Source organism: Hyperolius riggenbachi, chromosome 12 (genome assembly GCF_040937935.1).
Source record: "Hyperolius riggenbachi isolate aHypRig1 chromosome 12, aHypRig1.pri, whole genome shotgun sequence".
NCBI classification, from domain to species: domain Eukaryota; kingdom Metazoa; phylum Chordata; class Amphibia; order Anura; family Hyperoliidae; genus Hyperolius; species Hyperolius riggenbachi.
Window position 1 is genome coordinate 108,344,764 of NC_090657.1, and position 26,873 is coordinate 108,371,636.

Below are 26,873 nucleotides of genomic sequence, written 5' to 3' on the forward strand. Positions count from 1 at the left end.
GACTCCTCTCACAATCCCAGTTCTTGCACACTACTCTGCCCTGCAATGCATCTCATAATGCCCCTTGCCAGAGCTAAGTCCTCTCTCACAAGAAATAATAATGGGTGGTGGGTAGTGTCTAACAACCATGCCCTCCTCCAATTCAGTGAAAGGAAGGGGTGAATGGCAGCTTGCACATCCTGTCCCAGAATGACTTGGCAGTTCATCCAAAGAGGATACTGGATTCCGCTCAGAGCAACCCACGTAACATCAGCAATAGCGATACAGGATTGCAGGAAGGTTCCTTGGGGAAGAGACATGCATTTAATTATTGGAGTTGGAAATGCTGAGGAGACATCAGCAGCGTACCTGGGGCATTTGACACTGGTTATTAAAAGACACCCCCCCCCCCCCCCCAAAAAAAAGAAAAGCAATGGAGTGAGTATGGCATGATAAGCGGGCTATGGTGTGTAATGCCAGGTATAGATGCCCCCAGTATAGCTCTCCCCTACTGCCGGGCACCACTTCCTGCATCATGTGATTATACACATGCAGTTAGCCATTCCAACCCTAGGGGAAGAGCTTAACAGTGAGAGGAAGTCTGACATCGCTGGACTCCAGGGAGCAGGTGAGATAGCGAAAAGGGGGTAGCGCAGGGTTGCACGGTGGCCGCCGTCAAGGACACTGAGGCTGCAGGGTGGCTGGTTGCAATCCCCCCTGCACACTGAAACCTGGGGTGGGCCGCTCCCCTCATAGAACGCCACTGGGAAATGGTCTGAAATCTACTACACTCAACAATGGAGAGACGGAGGAAACTGCAGCTTTATTCCTTGTCTGGGTAAAGACAAAGTGACATAACAGTGGCTAAACATACATATGTATAGCCACTAAAGAAGCAGGTTACCACAAAACAGCCTGTCAGGCTGGTTAATGCTCAATGATACATCAATTTGTTCATACGTATAGTGCCTCCTTCTCTCCATTGTTGTTTGTCAAGTGTTCCCCTGCAGTACACATACCTTCAGAGCACATATCGAGCTTGTTTCTATCTCCCAGAAGCATCTAGTACTGTTTTTGTTTTCCATTAGGTCGAAATCTACCACACGTTAAGAGCGAATTCCCGAGTGTTTAATAAATATGGTTTTATCACTTATTAATTCACTGGCCTGGAACATATATAGAGATGATGTATTCTGACACTGCTGCCTGTGAACTTACAGAAAGCCTCGCCCGTAGGAGTTATGTCTCAGTGATGGCAATAAGTACATAATTCTGGACCCAAACACATCAGCAGTGTCATAAACTGGAGCTTTTCACACTGTGCTTCTCCTCAGATTTCCATCACAATTAGTGCTGCTCAGACGAAGAAGCATAGTGTTGTAAATATCTGTATAAGATGTTGGCATTACTTTATTTGTGCACATACTCTAGAGTATAATGCTACAGCATGGACTGAGATGCTATGGTCGTGCAAATTATAGATACAATACAGAAAACTAATAATTGTAAATAACCATGATATAATAATACTACTGTATAAAGACTATGAACCCAAAATGCCGAGTCCAGAGCCTAAAGTAAATTATATTACTTTTGTTAGCAGGCGTAGTTACTATGTAACTACTCCTGCTAACAAAAGGCGTAATAAAGAATATAAAATTTAGTTATAAATGTCAGATTATAGGATTCTGATTTGATCATTCGTTGTTTAAGGTGACAGCACGGCATGTGTGCAAGGGCCCTCTAAAGTCAGATATTCAGAGTTGGACAGTGCTCATCAGCTGATTGCTATTGTTCTGTGCCCTCCTCTGGCATTTCCATGTGTCCAGCAGACATTGTGGTTTCAGGAAGGTAGTCCAGTAAATGCCGACCAAACACTTCTGAAACTCCAAACCAAAGCTACAAGAGCTCTCTCATTTATCTCATGCATTTATTCAGCTGTGGTGGCAAACATCAGGCAACCTGCCCACGTGAATGCATCCCACCCATGAGAATGAGCGCTAAGCTCCCCAACTTTCATCAATTATCAATGGAGAACAAGCATTCGGCCAATGACAAAGAAGTCCTGCATTCTTGCTTTAGATTGGTAAATCCATAGGATAAGCACAACAAACAAGTAACCAGACAGACAGCAATGATATTTCTAATGTAGCAGGTTCCCATTAACATCATAATTCCAAACTATATCAAAACCTTAATAATGAGAAAAAATAAAGATATTTACATAGTTATTTGGAATGAAAAACAAAAACAAAAAAAACCCCAAACATCCATCGAGTTCAACCAGAAAAAAGGTGCAACACTAGCCTGAATCACACCATACTGTATTTCTGTTGATCCTGAGAGGAAGGTGCACCTTACAAGGCTTGCACCAATTAGCCCTAAAAAGGGAAAAAATCCTTCCCAACTCCAGATAGGAATCACATAAAATCCCTGGATCAAAAAACACCACCGGGAATTACCTCGTAATTATAGCCATGGATGTCATTGAATGCAAGGAAAGATTTCCTCTATGCTATTTTTAACTGCAGTGTTTGCTTCATACTGTCAATAAAAAGCAGCTGTAGAGGGCTGAATGGCCACTCTGTATATATACTTCGCCTACTCTGCACATATACTTCGCCAGTGTCAGTAGTGATATGTAGTTTCTGGTAGACGTTATACTGTAGGCTTTGAAGGATGCACCTTTGTGAGGAGCTGGATTCAGACTGTACCTGGCACTCTTTGGTTAAGAATCAATCTACATCTCGGATTAAAGGAAGATTATTCAGACAAGTGGTGTTATCACTAAAGACGTGTCTGAACACTATAATAAATTCAGCTTGGCATGATGAATACAAGATTTAGATTTCATACTGCAAGATGTGACATAAGTCCAGCATTTCAATGTTCTCACTTCAGCTGCTGGGTGATGAGCTCCTCCTCGTTCAGGTACTTCAGCCTCTCCTCTTCCACCATCGCTCTCTGCCGCTGCAAGGGGTCTTCGTGCTTGCGCATGGTGTCTGTCACCCGCACACTGATCTCAGTCTCTGTGCGCTTCAACATGTTCCGTACAGTCTCCTGATTCTGCAGCTGTGTAAGCAGATAAATGGTCTCATGTTATCACAAAAGGTCAGGGGTGTGCAAACACATGTCAATAACATAGATGATCAATGTATTTTACATAAACTTTACTCAAGAAGTATATATGGACAATGTGGAGGCATCTAGTCTGTTAATTTCATCTTGTTAATTCCAGGGACCGAGAGAAAAGCAGACGAAAGACACCAGGAGCACTAATATAGTGTAGTATTTAACCACCCTGGCGTTCTGATTAAATCGCCAGGGTGGCTGCGGGAGGGTTTTTTTTAAATAAAAAAAAAACTATTTCATGCAGCCAACTGAAAGTTGGCTGCATGAAAGCCCACTAGAGGGCGCTCCGGAGGCGATCTTCCGATCGCCTCCGGCGCCCAGAATAAACAAGGAAGGCCGCAATAAGCGGCCTTCCTTGTTTTGCTTATATCGTCGCCATAGCGACGAGCGGAGTGACATCATCGACGTCAGCCGACGTCGTGACGTCAGCCGCCTCCGATCCAGCCCTTAGCGCTGGCCGGAACTTTTTGTTCCGGCTACGCTGGGCTCAGGCGGCTGGGGGGACCCTCTTTCGCCGCTGCTCGCGGCGAATCGCCGCAGAGCGGCGGCGATCAGGCAGCACACGCGGCTGGCAAAGTGCCGGCTGCGTGTGCTGCTTTTTATTTCATTAAAATCGGCCCAGCAGGGCCAGAGCGGCAGCCGCTGGCGGTGTTGGACGAGCTGAGCTCGTCCAGACCGCTCAGCTGGTTAAACTAGAGGGAGAGAGAAAGTAGTGAAAAACAAGGTTACTGAAAGGCAACCACAGTATTGAGCAGGTAGAGAATACCACCTCCACGCGGGTTTGTCAAGGATTCTTCTTTAGATGGTCGCTCTCCCAAAAAACAAATACCTCTAGAGATTACTCTAAAGCCCCATCTACACGATAAGATTCTTTGTGTGATTCGATTAAGATTCTATTTACGATCCGATTAAATCCGACATGTCCGACCGGGATTCGATTCAAATCAAATCGGCAAATCGAATTGAATCGGATCCCGATCAGACATGTCAGATTTAATCAGATCGTAAATATAATCGTAATCGAATCGCACAAAGAATCGTATCGTGTAGATGGGGCTTAAGGCAGGGGTAGGGAACCTATGGCTCAAAAGACAGATGTGGCTCTTTTGATGGCTATATCTGGCTCACAAAGAAATCAGTAGCAGCACAGCAGCGCAAGTAACATTTTCAAAGTAGGCACGCTACTGCTGTAACTTCTAAACAAAAGAGGAGCGCTCCATAGTGCATTATTATAAAAACCTTTTAATCCCACAATCAAGTTATACGCACAAAATATAAGATCACAATTTGCTTATCAGCGGTATGCCTGTCCGCTTTATTTCCAGGCGGCTGAACCTCTCGCACTGTGGCCAGCAGCGCGGTCTCGGTGGATTCTGCAGCTGGTCTCTGGGGGGTGGGTGTGGCTTACTCCGGGCGTGCTAGTAGCGTCATTAAGCGTTTCGGCGCTCTGTGCCTTCATCAGATCTGCTGTAGCGTGCACTACTAACTTATTTGCGCTCCCCCCCATACCCCCCCCCCCCCCCCCCAAAACGAACGGCTGTTTCAATTGTCCCACTCTAGACCCTGTCAGGTCCAGTGACTTTGTAGTACGAGAGCCCCGCATTTTGATTGGCCCAATAGGCTGTCTGTCACTTGACAGGCAGCCTATTGGGCCAAAGTGCGGGGATCTCCTCCTACAAAGTCACTGGACCTGACAGGGTCTAGAGTGGGACAATTGAAACAGCCGTTCGTTTTGGGGAGGGAGCGCAAATAAGTGAATACACCCCCAAGTCAGCTAGCTACGATAATTCTACAAGCTGTTAGTCAGTATTCCTCCTGTCTGGCTCTGTCTTATTAAATTAACTCAAGAGTAAAATGACTCAGTGTGTTAACCCATTGTCTGTGACAAAATCATACCACAACAAAAGTCATGGATAATACAATAGCAGGCACTTGTACAATATATGCCATGAGGCAACACGTCTTACATTATTTCTTTTAGACTTCATTATTGGTTGTGTAGGTAGTAGTTTATTAGCACATTGGAGCTGCATTCTCCCTTGAGTAGTGCTTGAAGAATAATGAATAAAGGGCAGTAATTGTAATAGCCTAGCTGCCCGCTAATGTGGCTATCGCACATGATGAAACAGGCTCTATACGCTACAAATGATATCTTGCTAACAAGTATCCTTTAGCTGTCTCCAGAAATAGACCTAAATATACCCCCTATCAGCTTAGTAATTAACAATAACATTTTTATAGCACTTTTCTCCCTGGGGACTCAAAGCGCTGTGACCCTGCATTATGCAGTCTCAAAGGCTCGGGAAAGGCTCGGGAAAGAGGTGAGTTTTTAGCCTCTTTTTAAAGCTGTCCAGAGAAGGAGCCTCTCGTACTGATTGTGGAAATGAGTTCCATAGAGTAGGGGCTGCATTGGAAAAGGCCCGAGCACCAAATGTTAAGTGTCCTGGGAGTAACCAGATTCATCTTGTTGGCAGAGCGGAGGGTGCGTGGAGGGGCATAAAGTTCCAATCCGCTATGTATTTGGGTCCTATGTGGTTTAGAGCGTTGAATGTCAGCAGGCAGATCTTAAAATGGATTCTCCATTTTACTGGCAACCAGTGAAGAGTTTGCAGTACTGGGGCGATGTGTGAGCTGCGGGGGGCATTGGCTAGGAATCTGGCTGCAGCTTTCTGTACTAGTTGTAAGCATGGCTACAAATGCATGTACCAGGGCAGGTAAGTCTTCAGCTGGGATAAGGTGTTTGATTCTGGCTATATCTCTTAAATGGAACATGGAAGACTTGACGACAGCTGATACCTGCTGTCCGAGTTTTAGATTTCTATCCAAGGTTTCGCACGGAGTCTTTAAACTGTACGGTAACAAATGTTACTTTCACTGTGTCAAACAAGATTTGTGCAACTAAAAATCTGTTTCACAAATGTGGTCACATGACCTGGCATCACTGTACTGTAGGGATTAAAACCAGCCTGTGTGGGAGGGACTGCTGCTTGACTCAGAACCACCATGCTGTTCAGACAGCAAATGGGTGGGGTATGGAGAGGGCCACATCCTGGATATACAAAGATGTACTACCTATGAAAGAATTAATGGTAAATGGAACAGGAGGGGTGCAAATAAGGAACAGAAAATTGAAATGAAATTGTTTTTGCAGGAAGGGCAGAGAGATAAAAGGTACATCTAGCTTTTACAATACACTGGTATGGGTTTGGGAAGAGTGCTTTACAATACACTAAGCAGAGAGGAATTGTAGCTGCAGTACTGGAAACAAAGAGTTAATCTCAACACATAAATGAGGTGGGAAGGGTCAAGCCATCTGCTAAGTGCAGGGGAAGCAAATACCAGTACCTCTCTGCTGGCTGGAAGGAACTGCAGGAGCTGGCAACCAGGTATTTTAAATCTACTGTTATGCAATGCAATGCAATGCAAAAAAAAAACAAAAAAAAAAAACCATCGCATGCATTAAAAATGGGAGGGTCAACTAGGGCCTTGATACAAAAAAAAAGAAAAAAAAAAGAAAAGGGGCAGGGGCCCTGACTGATTATTTTTTACATTCCATGGAGGAGACCCACATGCCAAAATCAGTTGAACATACCTGCATCTTTTTGAGCTGCTGCAGCTGGTTCCTCAGCTCGCTGGCATTGTGCTGCAGGTCATGAAGATGAAGCTGCATGTGCAGGCGGGTAATTGCCTTACTCTGGTCTGCAGGGGTAGAGGAAGAAAATCCTGGAGTGGTGCTGGACACAGGAGTCGCAGCATGACCAGACACTAAAAGTGATAAAACAACACAAAAAGTAGTTGTGAAGGTCACTGAGCTTTACCACATTTAGAGTATAACAGTCACATTAAAGCGGACCCAAACCAAACATTTTTTTAATTCAAAATATTTAGTTGCACCACTCTGACACATACAACGATAAATGAACACTCCCTCAAGCCTATGAGCATTTCCGTGCATGCTTTTCACCCTACTCTTTTCATAACTAGGGTTATACAGGTGGCAGCCATTACTTCTGAGCTTAGTAGGAAGTTTTAGATCATGGGTGTGTTTGTCATCAGCTACCCTCCCTCACAAGGGCGTCGTCTATGTGAAATCTCACACAAGCTGAGATCACCTCCCCTGTGACATCATCAGTAGCAGCCTGGGTTTTGTTTTTTATCTCCTCCACCAGTCTGCCGGATTCTGTCCTGGCAATATGAAAGGAAGGGAGGGGTTCCTCCATTTTATATTTGTCATCATGCAGCTGAAAAAAGGCTGCTATTTATTATTGTAAGTTTGAAAATAAATTTTATTTCTGAAATCTTGTATTTTTAGTTTGGGTCCACTTTTCTTCAGCTGTGTAAACATTGCATGTGAAACAACCATAAACAGCATTGCATTTCAGAAAAACACAGCCCACTTCACTCCACAGATGTTTTACCCTGCCCACCAACAACAATTTTCACTTTTCAGCGCTCCTCTCATTCATTTGCCATAACTCTATCACTGCTTATCACACCTAAAAAAAAAAATGAAAAAATACACTATTTCTCAAATCCCATCCTCTACAGTTTTAAAATAAACAATGCTACTGTGGATAAAATTCATTCTATTTGCTGATTTGTCCTGGCTTTCACAACATTTAATTATGTTACAATTACTATTACAAGGTATGGTGACAGCATATTACGCATTTGGAAGTAAAGGTGTATTTTTTCTGTTTTACGTTTTTTTGTACCCTATCAATAATTACAAGCCCTTATTTGCTAAAATAACAGTAATATACCCACATGACATACAAAATAATGATATAGAAAACTTAAGGTCAACCTTGAGCACATTGAGTCTGACAGTGAAAAAGTACTATACAAATATTTAGATTGGATTAGAGATGCACTGCTCTGACTCTGCTCCAAAAAGGGGCAACAGGAGCAGGAGACTGGGTCAGGTAGGATTAGGCGATATACCAGCCTTACTGCAATTTGTAAATTCACATTTCAGGTTATAATGAAAACAAGGTCTACTAATAAACTTCTGGATTTAAGCCAGACCATATGAAAAGCAATACTGACTTGCATCTGTTTTCATGAATCTGATTGCACATGCGAAACAAAAATAATTACAAATTAAAAATTCTCCCCGTTAGGCTTTGAAACGCAACATCATTCGTTGATGTACAACAAAGATGGGCAACCTCAAAGGGGTGGAGGTCTACTTTAAAAAAGCTAGAAAAGATCACGAGGGGGTGGGAGCAGGTATTGTCAGGAATTGGGTGTAGGTTCAGGGGTATTAAAGTGTTCTAATTATTCCCCAAATGATTGTGTGCACCGCTCCCCAGCTATGCAAAAGTGCAACCAGCAACTATCCTGGTCTAGATTCCCACAAGCCTATTTCAACTATTCTGGTCTAGATTCCCACAAGCCAATTTCTGGACCTTTCAGTTACTCATATTGCTAAATGAGGTCTGGGGGTTAAGCTGAGCTCCCACAACAAAGGAAGCTCATGCCCCTACCAGGAATGTCACTTGGTAGGAATAAGGGTCTTTGAGTTTATTTTAAATATGATTTTCTGGTAAATCAGTTCTTTCTGGTGTTCCAGGATGCGCCCCCCCCCCAACAAAAAAAAAAGCTAATAGATTATCTATTGGAAATTGGTGTGTAGGGTGTGGGCAGGTTATAGATCACAGAGAGAAATCTATCTGACGGTCGATCTGGTGGCCATCGTCTAATTTATGGCCACATTTACACCATTCAAAGGCTATGCCAGTATCAGGCTCAGATAAGAGAGGATAGGATACTCATACATAAATTTGAGAAAAATGTAAAAATGCAATGAAAACAATTTCTAATAATATATGCTATTGGAATTCACCCTGGCCACATAGAATTTTTGACTGTCCAATGGGTATTTTTGTCCCACAAAAATCATACTGTCACCTTACACTTACCTGTCTTTTCCCCATTGGATGCATCAGCTTTCTCACTTAAGAAAAAAAAAAGACATAATATCAAAAGGCATAGTAGAGTTTGGAATGATAACTTAAAGTGGTCTGAAACTTGACATAACATTCAATAAATATGTGTTTTCCTACTTTTTATTACTCACACAGTTATCAGATTTGCTTTTGTGCACATGTAATATTGTCTGTTTACAAATTTCAAGTTTCCTAAGTGTACTTTTTCTTACCCTAAAAGCTGTCATTGCATTGTATTCTTTTTCTATTATAACTGCTTTTTATTATATATTAAAATCTTCTAATGAGCTATTCTGAACACTGTGTGTGCCTGAAGCAGAAATTTTGAGTGTGGAGTCGCACTTGCTTGGCTTCCATCAATTTCAGATGGTCAGGTGTGCAGATCTAATAGTCCCGGACACCATGGGACTCAAACTGTGGCAAATGAAGAGAAAGATCCGCACCACCTTCAGAAAAGCTTAGTCTGTTTTATTGGAAAAAAACATACAAATTTAAAAAGAAGCCTGAAGCAGAAGCAGTTTCTCAGAGTGTTTGTTTACATTCCAGTGTTGATACATTTGTGTTTAACAAGTAAAAACAGATACTGTTACCTCTAGTTTGGATGTGGATTTGAAGCTGAATAGCAGGAGAAAGTGCTTTGTTTAACCATTTCAGTGATGTTCTGCTAGAATTTGTTTCTGGGATAGTAGCTTTCAAGCTGTGAGGAATCTTTTAGAGCAAAGTAGAAATGGTGGCTTTCAGACCACTTTAAATTCGTGCTCCTAAACCACGTCAGACTCAAACAATTACAACTTAAATCTCTGTATATCCACTACACATTTTGGATTTTGAAGGTATTCTGTTTTAATGGACAACTGCACCTTAGTTTTGTGGTCAACATAGCGAGTGTTTTTTTTTTCTTAGTACATATGGAGCTTTCTTTTGATACTGACATATTTATTTTTTCATGCCAAAACTATTCCAATTCCACAACACCGTGGCGCAAGTGTCTAGTATAATATACTTTGCATGCAAACCATATTTGAAGCTAAAGTTCCTCCTGGTTTAATAAATGTTAGCACTTGTCTTGGATGCAGGGCATGCATTTTTCAGTCTGGCAGAGGCGGTGTATGCCTGTGCGATTAACCATTCAATTGCAACATGTGTTTAGGGATGCGCAGCCTTTCCCTCCACCTTACCGAAAATTTATGCAGAGACTCATAATGTATAACATAACAGCCTACCGCTATTGTCTGATTACCAAAGAAGACATCTCAAACATCCTTCTAAACCTTCGCCAGACTACCTGCGACCTGGACAATGGCCCAATACATCTTGAATGTTGAAATGCCTTGATCTGTTCAGGCCAGCATTTCCCAAAATAATAAACTGTTCCTTGAAAGCATGGACGTTTCCTACCTGTCTTAAAGAAGCAATCATCAAGCCACTACTCAAAAAAAAACCCTAGATCCAGATATTCTTAGCAGCTACAGACCTGTCCCTCTCCTTTCTGGCAAAAGTTATTGAAATAGCTGTGTATCTCCAACTTGAAACCAAGCTCTCAAGGCACTACATCTTTGACCCCATACAATCTGGCTTCAAGAAGCTCCACAGCTGTTAAACGGCCCTTGTCCAGATATGCAATGACCTGCTCATGGTCAGAGACAGGGGCGAGTGTTCCATCCTGATACTGCTTGATCTCTGAGCTGCTTTTGATACAGTTGATCATGAAATATTGTTCAACAGGCTGCAAGAGTACTGTGGCACTCCAATGGTTCTCCTCCTTCGGAGCTAGCAGAACACAAAAGGCCCATTCACACTAGGGCGATTAGCGGCTGTTTCCCGCTAATCACCGAAGCGCTATGTAACCATATGGCAGTGATCTCATGGGCGCAAAACATGTTGCCTGCATTTTCTCCCAATTCTGGAGATATCGCAATACAATGCTTATAAAAGTGCTGAATGCAATCGTTGGGTGATTTTATTGCGATTAGCGTGGTAAATTCACTGTACACTCTTGTGATTCCCATGCAAAACCGTAACGCCACTTTCAAGTGTGAATGAGCCCAAACGGTAGCCTTGGGGCCTTTCCAGCCTAACCCTGTACCACTAAAATATGGTGTGCCCCAGGACTCAATACTATCCCCTTTGTTGTTTCCATATACTCTGACAAAGTCCGCGTCAGTTGGCAGGGCTATGTCCTCTGTCAGCGGAGCACTCAAAGTACAGTGTTGGCTCAAATAGTGACACGGAAGTGCAGGGATCTGGCAACAGGTCTTTGAATTAGTGGCTGAGTTCAGTCTCACAAGTGCCCATGGTGAAGCCCCTGCGGATATGGCCTGTGGTTGCGTGCGGCATTGGAGCTAATCGGTCTGCGGAGGGATGGGACCGATTGACAACACTTAACCCTTAAAGGCAACGCTGTCCCTATTACTGGAGAATCCCAAATACTGGATGCTGATTTAATACAGTGTACTAGATAGGTGAGACCACTCCAGTTTATATTCCTACCTGTGAACTGACTTAATTAGGTGAACTATACGCCTTACAGCTCTCTGGTCACCCACAAAAATGTAAGACCCTGGAAAACCCATGAGCTGGAAACCAGTACCGGTGTATGAGAGTGGTTGTATGTGGGGAGACCAGGTTGAGAGCAGGTGTGGGAGTGCTCCGATATAGAGGCCTGTTTTAATTAGTTTTATTGTTGGTTTTTTTGATATGTCAATTCAATAAAGATTTTTACATATATGATATCACAGAAGTGGTGGTGGCTATTGAGATTTATAGCATATTGAATTTTTAACAGCACCTCCACTTCTACCTTCGGGGAGTTGTGGTAGATACAAATTGGTGTGTGAGATCAAAGATATTTAATGTGTTTGCCATATACATGCTGCCACTCATCTAAAACAGTCCGACAAACCACTGTTGGGTTAAAACAGAGGCACATGCTTAGCTGAGCTTCAGAAGTGGATGAATGACAACTGGCTTAAAGGGATACTGTAGGGGGGTCGGGGGAAAATGAGCTGAACTTACCCGGGGCTTCAAATGGTCCCCCGCAGACATCCTGTGTCTGTGCAGCCAGTCACCGATGCTCCGGCCCCGCCTCCAGTTCACTTCTGGAATTTCTGACTTTAAAGTCAGAAAACCACTGCGCCTGCGTTGCCGTGTCCTCACTCCCGCTGATGTCACCAGGAGTATACTGCGCAGACACAGACCATACTGGGCCCGCGCTGTGCGCTCTTGATGACATCAGCGGGATCGAGGACACGGCAACGCAGGTGCAGTGGTTTTCTGACTTTAAAGTCAGAAATTCCAGAAGTGAACCGGAGGCGGGGCCAGAGCATCGGTGAATGGCTGCGCGGGCACAGGATGTCTGCGGGCGACCATTAGAAGCCCCGGGTAAGTTCAGCTCATTTTCCCCTGACCCCCCTACAGTAAATGCTGACAAAACTGAGGTTCTTGTCATTGGAGGTCCACGCCTAACCGTAAAACAGCTCCAGACACAGTCAACACAACTGAGGGTAGGGAAGTAAGACCTTACATCAGGGGTCTCAAACTCGCGGCCCGCGGGCCATTTGCGGCCCTCGATACAATATTTTGTGGCCCTCGCCAGCAAAAGCTTCCTTATAGTTCGCTTCAGTGCTCCCAAGTAATCCGCCGCATCCCCGACGCTAAACGAGGGCTACAGAGCCCCCAAATCGCCTGGGGGGCAATCCGCCGGCATTTCCTGGACGGGGCAGAGCTTTCAGCTTCAGCTCTGCCCCTCCTGACGTCAATCGCCGCCTCTCCCCGCCCCTCTCTGTGAAAGAAAAGTGAGAGGGGCGGGCAGAGGCGGCAATGCACCGCGATTGTGAAATTCCTTATGCGGCCCAGCCTCATCCTGACTTTGCCTCCTGCGGCCCCCAGGTAAAATGAGTTTGAGACTACTGCCTTACATGCTCCAACACTTTGCGCAGCTTGGGCTTACTGTTTGATGGGGAATTAAACTTCAGAAATCAAATTTCAGCTGTTGTGAAACATTCCTTCTTTCACCTAAGGAATACTGCAAAAATTAAGCACCTCATTCCTTCAGAGAACCCTCCAGTCTTAGTTCAGGCCTTCATCGCATTATGGCTGGACTATTGCAATGCCCTCTATGCAGGCCTTTCAAATAAAGTCGTACACCGCCTGCACCTAGTACAGAATGCTGCCGCAAGCTTGTTAACAATCCAACCCAACCATTGCCACATAACATCAATCCTTTGCACACTACACTGGCTACCCGTAAAATGGACAATCCTTTTCAAAATTGGCATGCTAACATTCAAATCCCTACACGACCTAGGCCCTGAATATGTAAAGAATTTGCTGCAACTGCATCACACCTCCCCAACCTCAGATCAGATGGCTCCAATAACTTGACTACCCCAAGTGGATTGTTTTTCTTCTTTCCCCAACTGCCAGAAGCCGATTCGTTATATACCGCCCCCTCCTCATAGAACAAGACAACCCTCTGCAATAGTACAGGAATCTGCCTCCAAAATGTCACCCGAGGGATCAAGTCCTGATCTCTTTAGGAGACAAACTTTGAGCGTCAGTATGAACCTTAAAAATCAAGGCTGTCTGAAAACAAAGCATCTATTGCAGCACTAGATTTTTACCCCCAGGGTGCATACACACATCAAATTTTGATTGGCTAAGAATTTGTCAATGTTACTACTTCAGGTAGTATAAGGGCCAACACACTGTATATCTTGTGTAGGTAAGCCTTCAAAACTACTGGAGGTGATAAAATGTTATAGGCCAATCAAAATTGAATGTGTACACACCTGATACTGACCACCTCTGCCAAGAATCCAGCATGTGTACAGCAGCCCCTGACCCCTCTCAGACAGCAATTTGGCTGTCGCTGTCAGCCGAGTTAGTTTAACATAACATTATGTGATACTGATTACCCCTCTCGCACCCATTTCAGCGATCAGCAGTGCACAGATGTAGCTTTCTGTGTACTATCACTGTGAATGCATCTCACATAGCTTGATAGGCTCCTAGTTCTGCTCTCTAGGCTCGAGTAGCTACAGCAGAATCACAAGAATACTGCCAGCTGCAGAGAGTTTCTGTAGCAGCTACTTGCAGATACCCAGGGTCCCTTCCTGTATGCACCTGAGGGTTGGGAATTAGGCTTAGTTCACAGGGCTCGGTTGAAATTTAGAATTGTTCTGCATTATTCACTACCCATAAAATTCTATGGACCAGTTCACAGTAACAGCTTGCTTTATTCTAACTCACTGCATGCAGGCTTTGTATTAAAGTCTATATCCCGTCTCCACTGCAGTTCACACTCATGCGTTCTGCAACTGACCACTGTGGATGCAGCATAAGGCTGGGTTTACAGTGGTCAGTTGCATTGCAGAAAAATTCTGCATGCCAACTCACTGCCCATACAATGCTATGGATATGTTCACATTAATGGATTGCGTTATTCTAACTCACTGCATGCAGACTTTGTATTAAAGTCTATGTCCTGTCTCTATTGCAGCTCGCACTCATTTTAACACATGAGTTATGCAACTGACCACTGTGAATCCAGCCTTAAACTTTGGTTAAACATTACTATGAACATATATTAGATCTGTTCATGTCATTTTGCAATTTAATGTTAATGAAATCATCACAATGCAATTTGTTGCCAATTATAAACATATAAAATTACAGGAACCTTAAATTGTGCCTATTTGCATCTACTTTCTTTGGAATACAGACTGCATTGAAATTCTGACAACTTCTTGTATGAGCAGTTAGCCCTACTTACAGATTTACCAATGCAGTGATTGGCAGAATGCTATGACAGCATAGTTTAGGAATAGTGACATATTTAGGAGAACTCATGGAGAAGCATGTGATTCGTTGTATCAGTTGATAGATTTGCAGAGCTCTGATTTGCTGTGATCACCAGTGGCGTATCTAGGCAAGACAGCGCAAATGGCAAATACTAAAATTGCGCCCCCCAGGCCCCCCCCCCCCCACACACACACACACACACCTAAACACAACAGCATCCTGTCTAACCTTTTTGGACAGGGTAACCCCATCATGCATTCAGAAGACACACACACACACAAATACCAGAATGTAACAGTCACTATTAAATAAATTAGGCTATCCTTCTGATCCTCTGCCTCTAATACTTTAAGGCAGGGAACATAGTTGACTGTTTTCAAACGTGTTTTCTGCACAGAAGAACTGAAAACTCATGTTAATCAAGGGGCTAGTTCACACAATGTGTTTTTCTTGCACAGAAAAAAAAAACTAACATTCTGCATGATAATTCTGCTTATTTTGTCAGTTTTCTGTATCAATTACATTAACTGTTGTGAAAAAAGCACACATTTTTCTGCATAGAAACACACTTGGTGTGCAGAAAATGTTAAACTAAAAAAACAAGTGTGATCCCTGCCTTTGCCATAGACCCTGAACAAGCAAGCAGATCAAATGTCTATCACACATCTGACAAGATTAGCTGCATGCTTGTTTCAGGTGACCAGCAAGATCAGCAGGATTTCCATGCAACCAGTATTGTTTAAAAGGAAATAAATATGGCAGCCACCACTCATATGAATGAAAGCAATGAAACATTTGCAGTGACAATTATAACATAATAAAAGGCTGACAACCTATTAAATATCAGTAGATAGGTACTGAGCTAGAAATATAATGCATTTTAACAACTGAGATACACTGTACAAGAGAGATGTTGTTAAATCTGGCCACAGAGATGCCAGCAGCGTAATGGTTAAAGTGCAGAGAGTGTCATAAATAAAAGTAAGTAAACAGCACACTGAGATAAGGCTGAGGATGTGAGATCTTGTAACCTCCAGACCAGAGGCATCTGCTGCTATCTCAGGGGACTGAGACATTAGGGAGTGAGGGAAAACTTCGGAACTCACCTCTCAATAGCTTGTAATGTAGATATAAGACAAAGGCTGAGACGGGCAGGCTGCTGGATGATTGTAGCTATCTTAGACTCAGGAATGCTGTCAGCAGTAGGGATGGTCGGAATGCCAATTTCTGATTCCGCGGTAAATCCGCATTCCGTCATGTACAGATTACCGATTCCGCTACCAATTTCCGCATTCCAATGCGGAATTTCCGCCGGAAATCGCGGAAATTCCGCCCGACTTTAACATCGATTTTCTCAAAAACTATAAGGTCTTTTTGAAAACTTTTTTTTGCATCTTGTTCAGAAGATTCTGTTTAATGAAAATTTGGTGTTTCTAGGACTTACGGGGGCTTTGCTATTAACCGCTAAAGTCGGCTGATTTTTACTGTAATGTAAAATGCAGGAAATAGGCAGATGCAGATTTTCTGCATTTTACATTACAGTAAAAATCCGCCGAATTTAGCGGTTAATAGCAAAGCCCTCTTAAGTCCTAGAAACACCAAATTTTCAGGGTTTATTAAACCCAATCTTGTGAACAAGTTAAAGTCGGGTGGAATTTCCACAATTTCCGGCGGAAATTTCCGCGATTTCCGGCGGAAATCCGCCTACGGAGCTTGCATTACCGAATTCCGCATTCCGATGCGGAAATGCAATTTCCGATCGCAATTTCGGAAATTGCATTTCCGCGGAATCCGAATGGGCATCCCTAGTCAACAGCACTGCGCCCCCCTGATGATTGAAGAGGGAGGTCACCTGGGGCACGTGTCATGCCTGCATCCCTCCAGATACGCGTCTAGTGGTGCTCAAATACCCCTTTTTAAAATTCGAGTTTGGTCGAATTCGAATAGTAAATTATTCGAGGTCAGTCGAATATTCAAATCGAATAATTTTTACTATTCGATTCGACCTCGGACTTCGAGCTCACTATTCGAGTCGATATTCGAGCTCATTATTCGAGCTGACTATTCGAATTGGCCTTAAATAGCTTCCAACACTTGTTTTGAGGGTGAATGATGCAAGAAACATCTTTTTTCCAAGTAACAACAGCAAGTGATTATGTGGGGATGTTCCTTTAAAAAAAAAAAAGGTGGAAAGAGAAGTTGTGTCCAGAATTTTGTTTAGTACTGTATCATCATCCTCCTCCTCCTCCTCCATCGTCTTCTTCTTCTTCACTTATTTCTCTTTTCAATTTTTTTTTTTTAAAGAAATGCAGCTTTTTTTGAGCGTAACAAATAGCTGGTGGCGCACGCATGTTGGAAGCGCCATTGTATGTGCTCCCTGGCAGTGGAAACACACAGACAGCAGAAGGTAAATTCAGCAGCAGGAGGAGGAGGATGAGTGTGTGGCAGCAGGCAGTCAATGAGGCAGGCAGCGTGACATAATAGCCCTGGTACCTAGCGGTGATACCAGGGCTGTAAATAAACACAGCAGGCAGGAGGTCCCAGACAGCGGTCGTGCAGCCCACATCGTGTCCAATACACAACTGGGACAACACAGTTTTCAACCCGGGCACCTCAGAAAAATTAAACCTTTTTTTTTTTTTGTATGGTTTTTTGGTTTTGTTTGTAAAACAAATTACACAGATATATAGCTATTTTTTGACGTAATAGCTGGTGGCAGAGTGGCAGCAGAAGGTAATTCTGTGTACCCTGGCAGTGGGAAACACAGACAGACAGCAGCAGGAGGAATGGAGGAGTAATTATGTGAGCAGCTATTGTTTGACGTAATAGCTGGTGGCAGAGTGGCAGCAGAAGGTAATTCTGTGTACCCTGGCAGTGGGAAACACAGACAGACAGCAGCAGCAGCAGGAGGAATGGAGGAGTAGTGTGAGTGTGGCAGCAGGCAGGCAGCGTGACATAATAGCCCTCGTACCTAGCGGTGATACCAGGCCGTAAATAAACACAACAGGAGGTCCCAGACAGCGGTCGTGCAGCCCACATCGTGTCCAATACACAACTGGGAAAACACAGTTTTCAACCCGGGCACCTCAGAAAAATTAAACCTTTTTTTTATGGTTTTTTGGTTTTGTTTGTAAAACAAATTACACATATATATAGCTAGTGTTTGACGTAATAGCTGGTGGCAGAGTGGCAGCAGAAGGTAAATCTGTGTACCCTGGCGTTGGGAAACACAGACAGACAGCAGCAGCAGCAGGAGGAATGGAGGAGTAATTATGTGAGCAGCTATTGTTTGACGTAATAGCTGGTGGCAGAGTGGCAGCAGAAGGTAATTCTGTGTACCCTGGCAGTGGGAAACACAGACAGAAAGCAGCAGCAGCAGGAGGAATGGAGGAGTAATTATGTGAGCAGCTATTGTTTGACGTAATAGCTGGTGGCAGAGTGGCAGCAGAAGGTAATTTTGTGTACCCTGGCAGTGGGAAACACAGACAGACAGCAGCAGCAGCAGGAGGAATGGAGGAGTAGTGTGAGTGTGGCAGCAGGCAGGCAGCGTGACATAATAGCCCTGGTACCTAGCGGGTGATACCAGGGCTGTAAATAAACACAACAGGAGGTCCCAGACAGCGGTCGTGCAGCCCACATCGTGTCCAATACACAACTGGGACAACAGTTTTCAACCCGGGCACCTCAGAAAAATTAAACCTTTTATTTTTATGGTTTTTTGGTTTTGTTTGTAAAACAAATTACACATATATATAGCTATTGTTTGACGTAATAGCTGGTGGCAGAGTGGCAGCAGAAGGTAAATCTGTGTACCCTGGCGTTGGGAAACACAGACAGACAGCAGCAGCAGCAGGAGGAATGGAGGAGTAATTATGTGAGCAGCTATTGTTTGACGTAATAGCTGGTGGCAGAGTGGCAGCAGAAGGTAATTCTGTGTACCCTGGCAGTGGGAAACACAGACAGACAGCAGCAGCAGCAGGAGGAATGGAGGAGTAGTGTGAGTGTGGCAGCAGGCAGCGTGACATAATAGCCCTGGTACCTAGCGGTGATACCAGGGCGTAAATAAACACAACAGGAGGTCCCAGACAGCGGTCGTGCAGCCCACATTGTGTCCAATACACAACTGGGACAACACAGTTTTCAACCCGGGCACCTCAGAAAAATTAAACCTTTTTTTTTTTTTTAATGGTTTTGTAGTTTTGGTTTTACAACCAATTACACAGATATAGCTATTTTTTGAAGTAATAGCTGGTGGCAGAGTGGCAGCAGAAGGTAAATCTGTGTACCCTGACAGTGGGAAACACAGACAGACAGCAGAAGGGCAGTACACAGTAGCCCACTGTAGGTGTAAAATGTGTGGCTGCAGGCGACGTAATAGTCAAAGTGAACCAGGCTGGCTTAGTGAGCAGGAGCCAGGAGGTGGTAAAGGGTGGTAAGGCACATTAACGATGGTTCTTCAGTTCATGTCCCCCTCTCGCCGACAACAGGGGCCAGGAACTCGCCTTCCACCCACGCCTGGTTCATCTTGAGAAACGTCAGTCTGTCCACAGACTTGTGAGACAGACGTGAGCGTTTCTCGGTGACCACGCCACCAGCTGCACTGAAGCAGCGCTCGGACAGCACGCTGGAAGGGGGACAGGACAGCACTTCCAGGGCGTACTGCGCCAGCTCGCTCCAGATCTCCAGGCGCTTGACCCAATACTCCATGGGATCAACAGGGGCATCGCTGTCAAGCCCGCTGTAGGACCCCATGTAGTCAGCCACCATGCGGGTCAGGCGCTGGCTGTGACCGGAGGAGGATGCTGCTGCATGCACCTCCTCTCTAGTCACTGCTGCCGGAGCCTCTACAGTCCTGTAGAGCTCGTTGCTGAGAGTCAGCAGGTCTGTGGGGCGCTTGCTGCTGGATGCAGGCACCTGCTGCTGCCTCTGTGCTGGCTGGACAGTGGGGGTGGAAGGCTGGGGGAAGGCTTCCTCCAAGCGCTCAACAAGGGCCTGCTGCAAGCTCCTTATTTGTTGCGCTGGGTCTCCTCCTGCAGGCGGCAGGAACTGGCTCAACTTCCCCTTGAGGCGTGGGTCCAACATCATGCTGATCCAGATGTCCTCCCTCTGCTTCATCTGGATCACCCTGGGGTCCTTGCGCAGGCACGTCAGCATGTGCGCTGCCATTGGGAAGAGGCGGGCCACGTCTGCTGGCACATCGACGGCAGTGCTGTCCACCTCATCCTCCTCCTCTGCCGCCTCATCCTCTCTCCACCCCCGCACCAACTCAGCTGCGCTGTGCTGATCCCCCTCATCAGCAGCAAGGTCAGGGACCTCCACCAAGTCCTCCTCCTCCTCCCCCTCAGAGGTGGACTGTGCAGCTGCTTGCCGCTCCTGCTGGTCCAAGGCTGCCGCTCCCTGTTCCAGCAAAGCATCGAGGGCCCTGTTCAGCAGACAAACCAGGGGCACCCACTCGCAGACCATAGCATGGTCCCTGCTCACCATGTTAGTGGCCTGCAGAAAGGGAGCCAGCACTAAGCACACCTGCTGCATGTGCCTCCAGTCATCATCGGGGACGATGGACGGGATGTTGCTGGTCCTGTCCCTTCTCTGAGCGGCGGAAACAGTGGCCTGGGCAAGGTACTGGTTGACAGCGTGCTTCTGTTCAACCAGACGCTCCAACATCGCCAGGGTGGAGTTCCAGCGAGTCGGAACGTCAAGGATCAGCCGATGGCGTGGCAGCTCCAGCTCCTTTTGCACGTCTTCCAGGCTCGCACAGGCTGCAGCCGAGCGCCGGAAGTGACGCACAACGTTCCTTGCCGTTTCCAGCAGTTCGCTCATCCCCTGGTAGGTGCGCAAGAACTTCTGCACCACCAGGTTCAGCACGTGGGCAAGACAGGGGATGTGGGTCAGGTTTCCCCTGTCTATTGCGGCAACCAGATTGGCCCCATTGTCGGCCACCACCTCTCCGACTCTGAGGCCTCTGGGGGTCAGCCAAATCCTCTCCTGCTCCTGGAGTTTGGCCAACACATGGGTTGCCGTCAGCTTGGTCTTCCCAAGGCTGACCAAGTGCAGCAGCGCTTGGCAGTGGCGGGCCTTCACGCTGCTGCTGAGGCGGGGGGTTTGGCCAGGTGTGCCGGAGGATGGCAGAGGATCGGAGGAACCTGCTGCAGTTCCCCCGACCCTGCGGGGTGGCACCACCCACTGTGTTGCTGCTGCTGCTGTGCCCGCTGCTGCTCTCCCATCCTCACCCCCTTCCACCAAGCTGACCCAGTGGACAGTGAAGGACAGGTAGCGGCCTGTCCCGAAGCGGCTGCTCCAGGAGTCCATGGTGACGTGGACCCTTTCACCAACCGCGTGCTTCAGCCCTCGCTCCACATTGGCCATCACAAAGCGGTGCAGTGCAGGAATGGCCTTGCGGGCGAAGAAGTGTCTGCTGCCAGTCTGGGGCTGCGCAAGCAAGCAGCGCACGAATGTCGCTCCCCTCCTGCACGAGCGTGTACGGCAGGAGTTGGGAGCACATGGCCCGTGCCAGCAAGCCGTTCAGCTGCCGCACGCGACGGCTGCTGGGAGGCAGAGCCCTAACCACCCCCTGGAAGGACTCGCTCAAAAGGCTCTGGCGTGGCCTTTTGCTGGCACGGGAATCAGCAGACACAGCAGAGGAGGCCACTGAGGACTGGTTGCCAGAACAGGCCTCAGTGTCGGCGGCAGGAGTTGCAGAGGGGGGAGGAGCAGTGCGTTTCCGCACTCCTGCTGGTGCTGCTGGAGGAGCAGGAGGGCGGGTGGCTGCTGTTGCTGCTGCTGAAGGCTGTGCAGTGATGGGTGTGGTGCCACTGCCAGCACCAGATGCCTTCAGCCTCTGGAACTCCTCATGCTGGTGGAAATGTTTCGCAGCAAGGTGGTTGATGAGCGAGCTGGTGCTGAACTTTAAGGGGTCTGCACCTCTGCTCAACTTCCGCTGACAGTGGTTGCAAGTGGCGTACTTGCTGTACACTGTGCGCATGGTGAAAAAGCGCCAGATTGGTGACACAAACAACCCCCTACGGCATGGAACCGCTGCTGCCTGTCTCCCTGTGGTGGTTGGGGGGGGGGGGGGGCTTGGGTGCGGCTGGTGGTGCTACTGGCAGATGCTGCTGCTGCTGAGCCTGAGACACCAGCAGGCTGGGGGACCTGCCTACTGCTGCCAATGCTTGCAATGATGCGCCTCCTTGCAAGGCCCACAAGCGCATCCTCCTCCTCCTCCTCAGAGCTGCTGATGACGACATCCCCTGGAGCTGGTGGCACCCAGTCTCTGTCTGTCACCGTGTCATCATCATCCTCCCCCTCCTGAAACATGTCCTGCTGGGATGATGACCCCCCAAACTCCTCTCCTGATGCATGGATGGGCTGCTTGACTGTCGCCATAGTCTTGCTGTCCAATCCCTCATCCCCCAAAGTGCCCATCAGCATCTCCTCCTCCAAATCGCCAACAACAGCAGACAATTGACTCATCATGCCTGGGGTCAAAAGAGTGCTGAGTGACAGGTCGGCGACTGACGGTGAACTGGCCTCCTCCCCAGGCCCTGCTGGGCGGCTGCTGCGAACAGGGGTGGTGGTGGTGAGGGTGGAGGCCTCGGATGCAGAGCTGATGGCGGGCTGCTCATCCTCCGTCATCAGTTGCACCACAGTGTCTGCATCCTTTTCCTCAATGGGACGTTTCCGACCCGGCTGGAGGAAAATCGGAGCAGGTGCTACACGCTGCTACTGCTGTGTCTGTGCAGCGTGAGTTGCAGATGCTCCTGCTGGGCGGCGCCCAAGGCGTCCAAGGCCAGTGGCTATAGGAGGAATGTTAGCCACTGACGCTGCTGCTGCGGAACTGTGCATGGTGGCGCGGCCGCGCCCGCGGCTTGCCACAATGCTGCTCCATCTCCTCCCGATTCCCTTGCTGCCCTTCCCCTTGCCCAGACCGCGCTGGCTGCCACTTCCAGACATCTTCGATGTTTTGGGCGTAAACACAAAAGTTTTTTAAAAGGGCGGGTGAAAAGTGGGGTACTTTAATGGAGTGGGTTGGTGGGCGAGGTGACTGAGTGAGTGTCTAGTACAGTAAGTAAGTAGTAACAGAGTCAGTAAGTACAACTAGAAGTTACAATAATCAGTAGTAATAATCACAAGGAAATAGAGTGTGTGTACACAGACAGTGAGTGAGTGCACGCACACGCAGGAGCTAGCCTATGAACAGTGACTGAGTGTCCCTACTAGTACAGTAAGTAGTAACAGTAAGTACAACCAGAAATTACAATAATCAATCAGTAATCAGAAGAAAATAGAGTGTGTGTACAGTACACAGACAGTGAGTGCACGCACACGCAGGAGCTAGTAGCCTATGAACAGTGACAGTGAGTGTCCTAGTACAGTTACAGTATATAACTATTCAGAAGGAAATAGAGTGTGTGTACACTACAGTACACAGACAGTGAGTGCACGCACACGCAGGAGCTAGTAGCCTATGAACAGTGTCAGTGAGTGAGTGTCCTAGTACAGTTACAGTATATAACTATTCAGAAGGAAATAGAGTGTGTGTACACTACAGTACACAGACAGTAAGTGCACGCACACGCAGGAGCTAGCCTATGAACAGTGACAGTCAGTGAGTGTCCTAGTACAGTTACAGTATATAACTATTCAGAAGGAAATAGAGTGTGTGTACAGTACACAGACAGTGAGTGCACGCACACGCAGGAGCTAGTAGCCTATGAACAGTGACAGTGAGTGTCCTAGTACAGTTACAGTATATAACTATTCAGAAGGAAATAGAGTGTGTGTACACTACACAGACAGTGAGTGCACGCACACGCAGGAGCTAGTAGCCTATGAACAGTGACAGTGAGTGTCCTAGTACAGTTACAGTATATAACTATTCAGAAGGAAATAGAGTGTGTGTACACTACACAGACAGTGAGTGCACACACACACAGGAGCTAGTAGCCTATGAACAGTGACTGAGTGAGTGTCCTAGTACAGTTACAGTATATAACTATTCAGAAGGAAATAGAGTGTGTGTACACTACAGTACACAGACAGTGAGTGCACGCACACGCAGGAGCTAGTAGCCTATGAACAGTGTCAGTGAGTGAGTGTCCTAGTACAGTTACAGTATATAACTATTCAGAAGGAAATAGAGTGTGTGTACACTACAGTACACAGACAGTGAGTGCACGCACACGCAGGAGCTAGTAGCCTATGAACAGTGTCAGTGAGTGAGTGTCCTAGTACAGTTACAGTATATAACTATTCAGAAGGAAATAGAGTGTGTGTACACTACAGTACACAGACAGTGAGTGCACGCACACGCAGGAACTAGTAGCCTATGAACAGTGACTGAGTGAGTGTCCTAGTACAGTTACAGTATATAACTACAATACAAAATACAATCAATCAGTACTAAAGGACAGCAGAAATACTGGTATAGATGAGAAATAAACAGAGGACAGGAGAGAACAGCTGCCCACACAGGCAAGGCCCTGAGGCCTAAAGCTGTAAGCCTGCAGCAGCTGTCTGAGTCTCTCTCTATGTAACACAAAAGCTACTAACTAAAATACAATGTCTATCTAACTAACAACAATATAGGTGTATATAGGAGGTGTATGTGAGCAAAAACGCTAGGTAAATGACCACAATAAAGCTCTTGCTAAGCCAACGCACAAAGGAGCAAATCTCTCTCTGTGCAAAGTCGGGCAAGGACGGAGAAACGGAACATGGCGGCCGCTATTTATAGGGTAGGGGCTGGCCAGGGTCCCCCTCAGTGATTGGCCGCCGTCAGAGGGCCTGGGAGCCCTCTGATTGGCTCTAAGGACATCAATCTGGGCTATGACGCTATTCGAGCTCGGTATTCGAGCTCGAATAGCGCTGTTAGCTCGAATAGCGCGAATAGTGAATGGGCTATTCGAGTTCACTCGAATAGCCCATTCGAATAGCTCCAGCTATTCGGAGCTCGAATACCGAGCTCGAATAGCTGAAAAAGAGCTCGAATATTCGAGCTACTCGAATATTCGAGCTCTGCTGAGCACCACTGTACGCGTCTGGTGATCACATCCTGTGGATCCACATCCCCATGATCATGACTAGCAAATCAGAGACTTATGTATCTATCACCTGATCAAACTGATCACATGCTTCTCCATTAGTTCTCCTAGATGTGACCATCACTAGTTAGGAACATGAACTACAGGGACTGTTTTTTCTTCTCAGCAAGTGGAGCTTATTCGCATATGCCAACTACACCAGGTAAAACCTTAAGCTAACAGTAGGACGGTCACTAGTAAACTTATCCCCAAGATACACCAGCGCTTTTTCAGCCCAGACATCTCTTCCCCCATACCTGTCGCTATCAGATCCGCGCATTAAAGCACTCTGGACAAGTCCCGTCAAGCTGGCAATCTGTTTCTCCATGGCCTCCATTCTCTCCCTGTAAAGAGATAACAAGGGAACAAATACCTGTTACCACCAGGCACAAAACACAGCACTATACAACACTCAATCGCTCTGATATTCCGAAAAGCTTAAGATATGCAAACAGTCTCTGCAAGGATAAAGAAATGAGATTTACTCACTTATGCCTCTCCAGCAGAGGCTCAGATCACATTAATGAAGAGTTGCCTGTGCACGGCCATTAATCAGGTTAATTAATAAATGATGCTTTATGAATAAGCAACTAGCAGGAGAACACTCTAGCAATAAACAGCTCATTATCAGACAGTTAGCTTTGCACAAGCCTTGTTGATTTATTAATACAATGAAATTTGTTCATTATGAAAAGTCATCTCACTGGATTCATATGCCGATGGCAGGGACTCTGTCCTATGTTCAAACAATCCTGTGCAGAGGCAATTATGTAAGCTGTCGCTCATGATCCCCTAAAAAAACTCAACTTCCTTACCTGTCATTCTTCTCTCTGCATTCAGTTCTATCCGAGTTACCGATCTGGAATACGTTTACTGAACAGATATTCCCATAATCCACCCAATGTCACTTTCTGGTTCAGGGACTCTATGTTTTAAAGTGGACCTGAACTCTTGCACAGGACAGAAGGAAAACAGAGAAATACACCCTGTATGTATTTAGAGAGCTTAGCCTGTCTAATTCCCCTCATCTGTGACTAATCACAAGTTGTAATTTGATCCCTCAGATGTGTCAGTTGACTGCCACAGCTATTGGCTTATTTGAAAGCACAGGACGTTAACAATATGTCTGCTTCCATGAAAGCAGGAAGTAGATGCACTGCAGATTTATAGCTGGCTTTGTTTCAGCTGTCACAAAGAAATGTTTTTCTTTAAATGTTATTATGCGGTTGCTTATCTTTTAGAGCAGAGAGGAAGTTCTGAGTTTCAGTCCGCTTTAAAGCCAAAAGATGAAAGCTAAGTAATAAATCAATGAACTACTGTCCAGAAGTTTATTTTATTTTTTTTTGTGGCAAATATCTGACGTGACGTCTGTACAGCCACAGCATGTTCTATTCTCTGCAACCAAGCAAGACAAGAGGAATGGTAGCCACTTGGCTTGCATTTTTATCAGTCAATGGGATACCTTCCAACTTTTTGAGATAAAGAGGGACACTTTAAGACATGCCCCTGCCCCACCTCTAACCACTCCCCACCACAAAACTCACCATGCATATAAAAATGAAAATGTAGTTTTATCATTCAAACCACACTGGCCTTTTTTTTTCTTTTTTCATTTTAACATTTGAAAATAAGCAATATATCAATTTAGTTGCTGATAATAAAGAGTCAAAAAACATTTTTCAGTAGAAAAATACATATATTTACTCAGATCTGTACATCAGTCTCGAACGAGGGACAAATAAAGGAAGAAGAGTGACAGAGGGATTTGGCTCCCAAAGAGGGACAGTTGGAAACTATGTTCAATGGCTACAGCAGTTCCCCACGGTAAGAGGCCTCCTGCTTACCGTCAACTTATTCTCTCCACAGAACAGCATCATGCAGTACATGTTACTCAGTCAAGGTCGTCATCTGAAACAATAGCTCCACAGTC

The 26,873-nt window shown here is 45.9% G+C and overlaps 1 protein-coding gene across 27 annotated transcripts in view; it reads right to left on the reverse strand.

Moving 5' to 3' along the window:
• The window catches only part of SRCIN1 (SRC kinase signaling inhibitor 1), a 1,481,450-nt gene that overhangs the window by 186,534 nt on the left and 1,268,043 nt on the right, over positions 1-26,873 (reverse strand). For all 27 annotated transcript variants that reach the window (XM_068262488.1, XM_068262500.1, XM_068262499.1 and 24 more), the window contains 4 exons: positions 25,201-25,287; positions 9,036-9,070; positions 6,704-6,876; positions 2,876-3,051 (listed from right to left, as the gene is read on the reverse strand). In XM_068262488.1, coding sequence (XP_068118589.1) covers positions 2,876-3,051; positions 6,704-6,876; positions 9,036-9,070; positions 25,201-25,287 — 471 coding nt within the window. The remainder of the gene's footprint in view (positions 1-2,875; positions 3,052-6,703; positions 6,877-9,035; positions 9,071-25,200; positions 25,288-26,873) is intronic.